The sequence below is a fragment of the Portunus trituberculatus genome, chromosome 37 (genome assembly GCF_017591435.1).
Source record: "Portunus trituberculatus isolate SZX2019 chromosome 37, ASM1759143v1, whole genome shotgun sequence".
Taxonomy (NCBI): Eukaryota; Metazoa; Arthropoda; class Malacostraca; order Decapoda; family Portunidae; genus Portunus; species Portunus trituberculatus.
Genome location: NC_059291.1, coordinates 21,202,154 through 21,214,720, shown reverse-complemented (window position 1 = coordinate 21,214,720; position 12,567 = coordinate 21,202,154). Strand labels below are relative to the sequence as shown.

The window sequence follows — 12,567 nt, the reverse complement described above, 5'->3', positions numbered from 1 at the left end:
TGTCCTCATCACTGGTGCCACGCCCTTTCATCACCAACAATAAAAAGATCCACTATACCCACTCAACCTAGTTCTAGTGATGTTGAATGACATCATAACCAAGACAGACATACAAACAGACAGACACTACAGAAGTCTCATCATGAAAGCATCCTGAAATCAAATTCAACAACTAAACAACCTCTTTCACCTAATAATCACCAAACATGCATGTTGTGCAAATAGGGTTGCTACCTGTCCCTTAAAATATGGAACCGTTCCGTATTGAACCAATACGGAACGCCATTTGTTCCGTATTTGCCTGTATGAATAGTCAAGCAAATGAAATAAATTAATGTCATCATGACCAAATATTGAAATAAATACATAACTAGTTCACAAAAATATATGAAATTTGTTAGGGGTTTGTCGTACCGCCCATGCGTTACGTGAACAGTGCACGTAATATGACTAATATCTCGCTCCGCCTCCACGGTCCATCACCAACGGCTGTTACTGTTAGTCTAGAAATGAGAGGGGCGGAGAACACTGCTGCTGTGCTGTGCCATGCCTGTGTCTCATCCCTGTTAGGTACCTGGTACTGAACATGGCTACGTCTGCAGGATCTGTACACTTGGAAAATGTATAAGTAATGGTTATATTTATGATCCATTCATATTCCAGGTAGCTACTGTTTTCTTCAAACGAGTTTTCTTTTTCTTTTTTTTTCTTTAATTAAGGGAAATATATTTTTCAGTGTCTCATTCTTTAGAATTTATACAGACACATGTAGTTTCAAAAATATATTACTGATAACTTGACTGATGAATGTATTTTGCAATATATCCTCACATTTAGTCAAGATATCCTTGAATTCCTCCTAATACAGGGTACTTATGGAAGAGCTTATCTTCAAGCCTTGTCAATATGATTGACTTTCTACCCGCCATCACTGTTCCAACCTCAGATAATGCATTCCGTATTTTTAGGAGGTGGAGGTGGCAACCCTATGTGTAAATAGAGGTCAGAAGTGTGGTGGTAGTGGTGGTTGTTGTTGTTGTTGTTGTTGTTGTTGTTGTTGTTGTTGCGTAACCTTCTAACCTCGAGATAAAATACATCAGCAAACACACAGTCTGCCCTGCTCGCATCTCAGGAAGGCAGTGGGTAGGTCTGTGAGCGCCGAACACAGGCGCTGGTATAAGATCATCAAAACAGACCAGGTGTGCGTACTCGGGTACCAAAACCCACATGATGAGCAGTCCACAAATGGCTACACGGAATGACATGCGAGCCCTGCCACACCTCTGCTGTACTCCACGCACGCACGCACGCAGCGAACACGCACACCTACATCGCAATGCACGCACACGCATATGCACATATACACAAAAGAGGGGCGGGATAGTATGGGTGAAGTATCAAAACATTATGCATGGAAAAAATGTTCAAGTGCATTAAAACTCGGATAAAAAGAACGTGAACCCACACATACAGTACATACATACAGACACTCGCACAGGAGACAGTGATTCAACAGAACGTGCCCACGTATACATGAACACAAAATTCTTTAGGTCTTGCATGAACACTGAAATAGATTAAGGGAAGTGCACATCACCTATACAAATACAATACAAATATACATAATAAACTAACAAACATTACACGTACACAGGCAGGATAATCTACAACCTACTACCAAGGCTGAGGACACAAATACGAGACACACATTAGAGAGGCTGGAAGGAAAGACACAGGTTCGCAAGTCAAAGCGGGAGAAAATGTGGATGAAAAGAATAAAAAAGTCAAGAAAGGTACACGTGTACGTAGGATGGAGTGTGGAGGTTAGAGAACAAAGAAAGGAGGAATGGAGGTGAAGAGGGTAACACACAAGGGAGGTGATGTAGGGGTGGAGGCTCATACTTGGGCTCAAGAAGGTGAGGTATAGCCAGCGCCGCCCCTCGCAGGTGTGTGTGTGTGTGTGTGTGTGTGTAGAAGGTAGTGTTAATTCAAGATAACTCAACGTCTGAATTGAATTACTTTAAAGTATTTAACACAAACAGTTATATGAAGAAAATAATGTTATCAGAATGCCAAGAGTACTACGACTGTTATTGTTCTGCAGAATAAGTGAGAAAAATTAACATTTGAGTTTATAGTTTCGTGAGTGAGTTGTTACATACGAAAAAAAAAAAACTATTGTATTAAATCTCCAGCGGTGTCGTTATGAGCGATAAGGATTTCATTAATAATAAACTAAGTGTAACATAATACAGACATGCAACTGTACTGAACACGTGGGCCCTTAGTGATCAATGATCATGATATGTAAGAGTAACCTCAAGTAGCTCAAAACAGCTGATCGCAAAATGACTTGATATCAATTGTACCTACTTAATGTTAACTTGATAATAAAAAAATGTACGAGTCACGAGAAATAAAAACGTCAAAAGTAGGCTCATGCCTACCCCATAAATTAAACACCGCCTCTCAGTCTGCACAAGGAAGACGGAGTTGCTGGAACCAGAAAAGTGGTGGTGTTATTTAATTTCAATATTTCATGTTTCAAATCGTGCTATGGGTCCAAATAGATTCAAGAAAACATTTTTCCTGTCAAAGTCTGTTTAAATTTTCTAAAGTGAGAAATATAGTCATTTGACGATAAAACATCACGAGTACAAATAGTTTAAAGCGCCATTAAAATCAACTCTCAATCCCCTGTGTGTGTGTGTGTGTGTGTGTGTGTGTGTGTGTGTGTGTGTGTGTGTGTGTGTGTGTGTGTGTGTGTGTGTGTGTGTGTGTGTGTGTGTGTGTGTGTGTGTGTGTGTGTGTGTGTGTGTGTGTGTGTGTGTGTGTGTGTGTGTGTGTGTGTGTGTGTGTGTGTGTGTGTCGAGCCAGGAAGAAAAACAAAGAAAGTAACATTATACAAACAAATACATACACATATACACAAACAGGAAGGAAGAAAATTCCACTAAGGTGAAAACTGAGAGAGAGAGAGAGAGAGAGAGAGAGAGAGAGAGAGAGAGAGAGAGAGAGAGAGAGAGAGAGAGAGAGAGAGAGAGAGAGAGAGAGAGAGAGAGAGAGAGAGAGAGAGAGATTTGCTACACAGGGACTGCAATTTCCATCTACGTGAACCAGAACATACAGTACTGAGGGATAGAACAGTCATAAACCAAGTGATGCCTTCACTTTGCTGCACGCACGCCTACACGCGTCCCAGGACAGACTGAGTATACTCACACTTGCTCTATCCACGTCATCATCGCCTTTTCCTGGAAAGAGGGGGAAAATAATCAATTATCATAAAGTACAAAATTAATGGACACACACACACACACACACACACACACACACACACACACACACACACACACACACACACACACACACACACAGTTCTTTTAGTACGGACTGAAATTATCATAAAATACAGCAGTAACAACACGCAACAACATCCTATAGAATTATTATAAGTACCTCATACGCATGAAACCAGTATACATAATACCGATTACAGTCATTATAAATTATAACAGCATTTACATACCTACGTCTTACGCTAAACAATGTCAAATATTACACAACATGCAACATACGCCAGTCACTTCATACTGGGTGGAATTACCATAAAAGTAGAGAAGGAATGACATATACTAACTGGCTCACTTAAAAACACAATTTGTATCTTCACATTTCTCGTTTTACTCTATTATTTAGATAATTGAATTTGCAATGCAGTCTTGTGTACGGACAATAGAGCGCATCATATTACACCACAGTGCACGGCCTACACTATGGTATCACACACATGCTCGGCCGATATACGTACACGCTAGCAGGATGAAGTCAGACGAGGCTCACATCGTGTCAGCTTTGACATAATTAAAGAGCATACTATAATATTTGCCCCTAAAGCCCTAATACTGGAGGAAAAGAATTTCAACCAACATGGTTCCTGTACAGGAATTTGTAAGTGGTGGTAGGGAACAATCATAATCCGCAGCAGATTCTTAAGTCTATATACAGGGGAGGTGAGCAGCAGCGGCCGGCAGTCTAGATTCTTCAGTGCCGCTTCTTATTGACCATTCCTCACACACTAGCAACTCAAGAACACGCCCACGCTTTCTCATAGTTTTACGTGCAGAGCAATGGGGGAAGAAGGAAACGAAGTTTTATATCAAAGGTGCTGGAATGAAACGCCACCTCCCGCCATGCCGATTGTGTGTGCTGGCCTGGTGGTGCAAGGCTGTGCTTGTGCCCTCAAATGAAAAAATCTCTCTCTCTCTCTCTCTCTCTCTCTCTCTCTCTCTCGGCATACTTATTGCCGGCAGTGAATTACCTGACTGCAGGCCACCATCACTACCCGCACCAAGCATCACTGCACCCCACCCCATACAACGGAAGGTGTACTGACACCATCCGTCTTACAGGAATGACACCTAAAGGAGGTAACATACTAGCATATAATACGCGGAACACGGGCCATGGTTCTTGGTGCGAAACCACGAACATTATTGCACACAAGCTAGCCGCGTTCTTGCTATGCTAGGCAAACGGCCCAGCAACCAAGACCAAGCCTAATTAAAAAACAAACCAGAACAAAACCATGCTGCTTATATCTCAAGCTGTGTTTCGTGCTGGAATTGCATTTGCACTTCCTCTTATTGAAGAAAAGGAAGAAAAAGAAACTAGAGAAGAAACGAGAGGTGCGCGACAACAACTTTGGAGTCGGAGATGGTTGCCATGAGCCCAAACTATCGACATGATATTCATATATTTCATCTTTCTAGAGTTCTAGACTGATGAAATACTATTTAACACTCCGATACGAAAAATTTAGGCACGTTCTTTTTTGTTTAAATAATAGGGTTTTATTACATATCTTATGTTTATTTCTTTATCGGGATAGCATACAGAGAACCGGAATGGATATGAAGCCATCCCAACTTTGTTCCGCTAATCTCGGGAAAGTTCCAGCCATCAGGAGCGGATATTCCTCGTTCTTCGTATCATAGGCCAGTGTGATACCCCCTTAAGGCACACAGCTGATGGAGGGAACACTCGGGGGCTGTAACGATGCCTAGACATTGACGCTGATGTACTGTATATCATTTGTTCACTTCGTTCAGCTGGGAGTTGTCTTCAGGTTTCCCAAGGAAAGTCCAGCAGGGAGAGGAGTGCACCGCGTGGCAGGACACAAAGGAGGGAGACGGGGACGCTTAAAATAGGTGCTATTCACAGGGGATGAGGATTACAGGAATCGTCATTCTCTCTCTCTCTCTCTCTCTCTCTCTCTCTCTCTCTCTCTCTCTCTCTCAATAAATAAATAAATAAATAAATAAATAAATAAATAAATAAAAGAAAAGAAATAAAGAAAAGAAAAGAAACGAAAAAAATATGAGAAGCGAAGTCCTACGCGACACTAAGAGGAACAGGGAAAGGAAAGAAGCATTTTGACATCTTAAAAAAGTGGTGGTCGGGTGGATGGGGTGGAGGGGAGTCGAGTCAGGGCATCACTAGCCCACTTCACACTTGCATTCACCCTCAACCTCGTCATCACCTCCACCTCATCACAATAATTAATACTGTCTCAAACCTGCTCTTTCGCTATTCATTCAACGCACTACTAAAGATCTATGTATAAGTAGTAGTAGCAGTAGAAGTAGTAGAAGTAGTAGTAGTAGTAGTAGTAGTAGTAGTAGTAGTAGGAGGAGGAGGAGGAGGAGGAGGAGGAGGAGGAGGAGGAGGAGGAGGAGGAGGAGGAGGAGGAGGAGGAGGAGGAGGAGGAGGAGGAGGAGGAGGAAGTGGTGGTGGTGGCGTAGTGGATAAAGTGGTGAGCGTGAAATCGGGCATGTTCACGCGTAGGTTCGAATCCCACCATGTCCCAACTAGAAACTTTGCCATTTGTCGAGTAGTTTAAAGATACCTACAAGTCACCATGATGCCCAAGTTCTAGGTGGTTACACCAAAGATGCGCTTGGGTGGCGATTTGAGCCCTAATATGGGTACCACTATAAATAAAATTGCCTATGTCACTAATGGGTGGAAGCTGCACTGCGCTTCCCATACATACTCTTCAAGTATACCTACAGGTGCTATAGGCCATTAAAAAAAAAAAAAGCAGCAGCAGCAGCAGCAGCAGTAGTAGTGATGGTGGTGGTGGTGGTGGTGGTGGTGGTGGTGGTGGTGGTGGTGGTGGTGGTGGTGGTGGTGACGACGACGACGACGACGACGACGACGACGACGACGACGACGACGACGACGACGACGACAATAATAACAATAAAAATAATAATAAAGATGATGATGATGATGACTGTTCGTCAATTTTCTGCCCTAAAACGATACAGCAACCAGGAACCAAAGTCTGGTATAAATCTGGTATACTGGACTGTAGGCCCGGATGAGGGATGAATGATACAGAAGAGCGAAGACTGGCACTGGCGAGCGACGTTTGTGTGGTTTTAGGTGTCGTCTTGCAGGGTGAGACGGTTCAGCTAAGTGATCATGTCCTGGAGGGTGACCGCGAGGTGATCGGCTAGGATGACGATCACCTCGCGGCATCCTAGCTCCTGTCCCGGCACTGCACCACCCCTCCCTCCCTCCCTCGGTCTTGCGGCGCCAAAATCCAATCAATCACTCCTCTCTATCATAGCCTAGCGTGGCGTTCAGGGCGAAGCTTTCCGTTGCAGCCCATCACCTCTGTCTCACCCTTTACTGCTTCACGAAGGCAGCACTACACGCCTCAGTGCTTCATGTATGTCAGTTGTATTCTTCAACATTGTAGATTATAACAAGTCTAGTGGATTTTTGAACTATTATGTAGAATATTCGCTTGAGGCCTGCTTCAAATAGCATCACTGGGCCACGACAAGAGCAGAACTAACGAGGAATATAAGACATGCCACGCGATGGCAGACTTATGGTAGAGTGTGAGCCATCACCTGGACGTCAACGGGACGTTAATTAATGAAGTGTTGATGCCAATTTCTACCATTTTAGCAAATTATCTCTATCTTTTTAAGCAGATTTCTTTTTAACTTGCTCAATTTATGGCAATTATTTTATGCCAAATCGGTTCTTGATTCCACAAAGGATAATGGGGAACGAAGGAGGGAGGAATAACAGCGGCTAAAGGAAGGGATCGGTGCCACTAGCCTGGGATGTAGGGGCTTCGGGGAGTCACTTTACACTAGCAGGAAACGCGGCCACGGCTCACCCTCACAAGCCGGTTCCTGAGGCTGCCACACCCTGGTGATAGCGACTACGGCACACTGCCATTCTACTTGTTCCTGGTATGATCAATGTCCCAGGATACACGCACGCTACGCCACGCCACGGAGGACAGACGAGGGAGGCAGCGTGGTGCAGCAATGCTCGGGTGCCCGGCTCAGCTTACAGCATCACAAGCCTCAACAGCTCTCAGCTTATCACGCGCACCACTGCCTCTTCAGTGTCAGCAAGGCTGCCGCGCACCCGGCATATGTGGATGACAGCCTGGCCAGCAACGCAACAAAGCGTTGAAAGCAACATCGTGGCTTAACTTCACAATAATTTTCTCTCAGCTCAACACGCGCCACCCACCTTCATTTTTTTCTTCTTTTTCATCCGTCGCGGTGGTTCCCCGCTGTCTGTACGGTTTTTGAGCACTCGCCCTCTGGGTGAGACAAGTGTACTTCCGAGAGAACCTGTTACCACCTGACCCTTACGTCTTTTCACCACTAAGATCTTAGCGGAAGATTATTAGCATATAATACATATATATATATATATATATATATATATATATATATATATATATATATATATATATATATATAGATAGATAGATAGATAGATAGATAGATAGATAGATAGATAGATATAGATATAGATATATATATATATATATATATATATATATATATATATATATATATATATATATATATATATCTCTCTCTCTCTCTCTCTCTCTCTCTCTCTCTCTCTCTCTCTCTCTCTCTCTCTCTATAAAAAAAAAGTAACGATTAGAAGCATGAAATCATACAGCACCCACAGCAAAGACGGATAGATACAACATGTTACTAGCTACCACCAGGGGAGGCATGCAGTTAGCAAGATCAGTAGAACAGTTAGCATGAAAATAGCGATAAAAGATAGAAAGAGATGCAACATTTCGGTGGTGAAAAAGAGGCTGAAGACTGTCAGAGAAGGGGAATTGATGAGACGAAAAGCTTTTGATTCCACCCTATCTAGTAAAATTGTGTGAGTGAAAACCCCCCACACATCAGAAGATAAGGCCCTTGTACAAAGGTAGCAGTCGGAAAGGCGAGAAAAACTGGCGGAGATGCCTCACAACATCTAACCTCATCAAAACTGTTTTAGCAAGATATGAGATGTTAAGTTTCCAGTTAAGCTTATGAGTAAAGAACAGACCGAGGATATTCAGTGTAGAAGAGGGAGACAGTTGAGTGTTATTGAAGAAAAAGGGGATAGTTGTCTGGAAGATTGTGTTGAGGTGATAGGTGGAGGAATTGAGTTTTTGAGGCATTGAAAACTACTAAGTTTTCTCTGTTCCAATCAGAAATCTTAGAAAGATCAAAAGTCAGGCGTTCTGTGGTATCTCTGGATGATCTGTAGTCTCTGAAAGGACGTGGAAAGATGTAGGGTGGTATCATCAGCATAGGAGTGGATAAGGCAAGAAGTTGGGTTAAGATCATTAATGAATAATAGAAAGAGAGTGGGTGACACGACAGAACTCTAAAGAACACCACTATTAATAGGTTTAGGAGAACAGTGGCCATCTACCACGGCTGCAATAGAACGGTCAGAAAGGAAACTTGAGATAAAGTTGCAGAGAGAAGGATAGAAAATGTAGGAGGGCAGTTAGGAAATTAAAGCTTTGTGCCAGATACTATCAAAACCTTTTCATATGTCTAACATGACACTAAAAGTTTCACCAAAATCTCTAAAAAAAAAAAAAAGGATGACCAAGACACAGTAAGGAAAACCAAAAGATCATCAGTAGAGCGACCTTGACGGAAACCATACTGGCAATCAGATAGAAGATTGTGAAGTGACAGATGTTTAAGAATCTTCCTATTAAAGATAGATTAAAAAACTTTAGACAAGCAAGAGATTAAGGCTATAGGATGGTAGTTTGAGGGATTAGAGCGGTCACCCTTTTTAGGAGCAGGCTGAAAGTAGGTAAACTTTCCGCAAGACATAGTTGAAAGAGTTTGGCCAGGCAAGGTGCAAGCACGGAAGTACAGTGTTTGAGAACAATAAGAGAGACCCCATCAGGTCCATAAGCCTTCCAAGGGTTTAGGCCAGCGAGGGCAAGGAAAACATCATTACAAAGTACTTTTACTGTAGGCATGAAATAGTCAGAGGGAAGAGGAGCATGCATGGCGCCCTGTGTCATTATCTGGGACGGACCACTTCCACTTTCCATCTGGGTGGAGGACAGGACAAGGCAAAGCAGCAAGCTGGGTTGTTGCATGATGCAATAGACTAGCCAACAGCTAGGTAATCACCTCTCCAGTAGGTCCCGCATTACCATACATATTCCTCTTTGGCACCCACTCGAATATCAAACTAATAATAGCACACACACAAGCACAGCGTGGCAAGTGTGAATTATTAGCTGAGCTCATCAGGCATGTTGCATATCGTCAATATGAACAATACACCACAACTCTTGCCTCTCAACAAATTCATGGGGAATAAGCAAAAAAATAAAATGGATGCATAAAGTACTGGTTAAAACTTGAAAACTGTAAAATACACTACTTTTCACACTTTTGTGCTTGTTTACCATTTTTTTTTCTCTCTTTCTTTAATGACGGATGCAGGGGAAAGCCTATGAGATCCCTGTGTCCTGAGAGGGACGAGAGGATCCCCTCCCCCTATTTATAACTTTGGGGCGTGCAAATGGGGTGGCAGATGTGAAGCCTGTCCGTCGGGCCATTCCTGGGATAAACCTTCGGAGGGTTCTACGTGTGGGCTCCTGGAACGTCCTGACCCTCTCAGAAGATCAACAATTGCTCATCTATAGGATGAGCTCAATAGCCTGAGGGTGGATTTGGTGGGACTCTAAGACAAGGAGGCCTGGCAGCGGCAAGACTAGTAGCAAGGGTTTTTACTTACTATTGGTCTGGCACAAGTAACAGTCACCATTCAAGGGGTTAGCCATAGGCGTCTCCAGCAGACTGCAGCTCTTCGTTGTAGAGGTTACTCCAGTTGATGAGTGTATAATGGGACTAAGGTTGAAGCATAGTCTAGACTTCATGTCTGTTGTTGCAGTATACACTCCTACCGAGGTGTGTGAAACTGAAGAGGAGATGTTCTATGCCAAACTAAGCTCTGTACTGGACCAGTGTCCCTGTCGTGATGCACTTATTGTCTTGGGCGACTTTAATGTTGTCACTAGCACTGAGAGAGCCAACTACGAGTTATGTATTGGTCCTCATGGCTCTGGTACCAGAAACAACAACAGCTCTTTCCTTCTGAATCTTGCAGATCTAGAAGGTTGAGAATTGTAGGTTCTTGGTATCAGAGACCAGCGCTGCACCACTGAACTTGATACAGCAATGCCAGAGGGGTAGCGAAGGAGATCAACCATATCTTTGTTAGTACTTGTTGAAGGATCCTCAAGAACTGCAGGGTTTTATGGAGTGCCGAATTATTTGCAAATAATCAAAGGCTTATTGTTGTTACACTCAAGCTTCATGTGAAGTCCTGAAAGCCTCCAAGATGTGATCACACTGTGTTTCATCTTGAGAAACAGAAGGACTTCATATGTGACCAGGAGTATGCAATAACAGTCTCCAATTGGTTTGGAGTGCTGTAGAGGTATGTCAGGAGTCTCGCTGAGAATAAAAAGTGTCATTTAAATGCTACATCTTATGCAAGTGCTATCCGAACAGCAGATGGTCACCTAGTATCGGACGTAGATGGGCAGATGGCTCATTGGGCCGAGTACTTTGAGCAGCCATTCAAGGTGGATCCTCCAAGTGGACAGCTTCAAACTGCAGGGTTACAGATGCTGCATGTTGATCCACCCATTGACGAAACTGCACCCTCCATTGATGATGTCAAAGAGGCTGTAGCAAAGTTGAGGGGTGGAAAGGTAACTGGCATTTATAACATTAGTGCAGAACTGCTCAAAGCAGAGGGTGAGGCCATGATCTGTGAGTTGCATTCTGTCTTGACTGCTGTATGGCATTCAGGTACCATTCCCCCTGACTGGAAAAAGGAATTGGTTATCCCTATCTGGAAGTGGAAAGGGGACTGTCAGGACTGCAACGTCTACCACGGTATAACACTGCTCAGCGTACCAGGCAAGGTCTTTGCCCATTTGTTGCTGATGCGTATCTGCAGTCACCTGCTGAAACACCAGAGATCTGAACAGTCTGGGTTCATGCCTGGTAAGTAAAAAACTGACCAGATCCTAGTGCTTCGTCTACTGGTGGAGCGCCGATGTGAGCTTCAACAAGGGATGCTTGCAGCCTATGTTGATCTCAAGAAGGCATTTGATTCAGTGCATCGAAAGACACTTTGGGATCTTCTGTGGCTCCATGGGATTCCTGCAAGGATTATTTGTCTATTTGTCTACTCCGGGCCTGTGAGTGCTGTGAAATGTGGAGGGGGCATGTCTAGCTTCTTTCCTGTGAATACGAGAGTGAGGCAGGGATGCGTGCTTGCTCCATCACTTTTCAACACTTGCATGGACTGGGTACTAGGCAGAGTTGTAGACCAAAGTCACTGTGGAGCATCTGTCGGCAATACTAAGATTACAGATGTTGTTTTTGCCGATGATGCAGTAATCTTTGCTGAGTGACTGGAGGTTCTGGTAATGGTTCTAGAGGAACTGCATGAGGAAACAAAGCCCCTGGGACTCCAGGTTTCCTGGCCCAAGACCAAGTTTCAGGTGTTTGGAGGTTTACGGGATGAAACAGTACAGTCAGTCCATGCATGTGGTGAGGGCATTCGGATCTCGGAAAACTTCACATATTGTGATAGTGTAGTGTGTAACAATGGTGGGTCAAGCCAAGATGTTCTACAAGGGATTGGCCTGGCCCACGGCGTTACGGTCTCGCTCAACTCGAGTATTTGGCGTTGTCGGTACCTTTGCAGATGGACGAAAATTCGGATCTTCGAGTTGCTGGTGATTCTTCTTTTACTCTATGGTTGTGAAACATGAACACTGAACACCGATCTGAGGAGGCGAATTTATGTCTTTGGTACTAAACGCCTTCGCAGGATCATGGGGTACTGCTGGTATGACTTTGTGTTAAATCAGTGATTACTCCATGAGACTGATCCATCAACACCAACTGCGACTATATGGGCATGTAGCACGCTACCCAGAAGCCAATCCTGCATATCGGGTTGTCTCCAAAAGGGATAACCCAGCATGGAAGACACCAAAGGGACGTCCACAGAATTCATGCTGCAGCAAGTCGATACCTCTTGCTGGGAGTTATTTGACACAGGAAGGGAGCCTGTATGGAGACTTGCGAGGCATGATCGCCTGGAGTGGCGCCATGGGGTAGGCGAGGCGACGTTCCCCTAAGTGTATGACCCCCCTCTTGATTGATT

General features: G+C 43.8%; 1 protein-coding gene across 11 annotated transcripts in view; it reads right to left on the bottom strand.

The window, feature by feature from the left end:
• The window catches only part of LOC123514385 (CLIP-associating protein 1-like), a 317,191-nt gene that overhangs the window by 33,208 nt on the left and 271,416 nt on the right, over positions 1–12,567 (bottom strand). For all 11 annotated transcript variants that reach the window (XM_045272272.1, XM_045272282.1, XM_045272276.1 and 8 more), the window contains one exon: positions 3,223–3,254. In XM_045272272.1, coding sequence (XP_045128207.1) covers positions 3,223–3,254 — 32 coding nt within the window. The remainder of the gene's footprint in view (positions 1–3,222; positions 3,255–12,567) is intronic.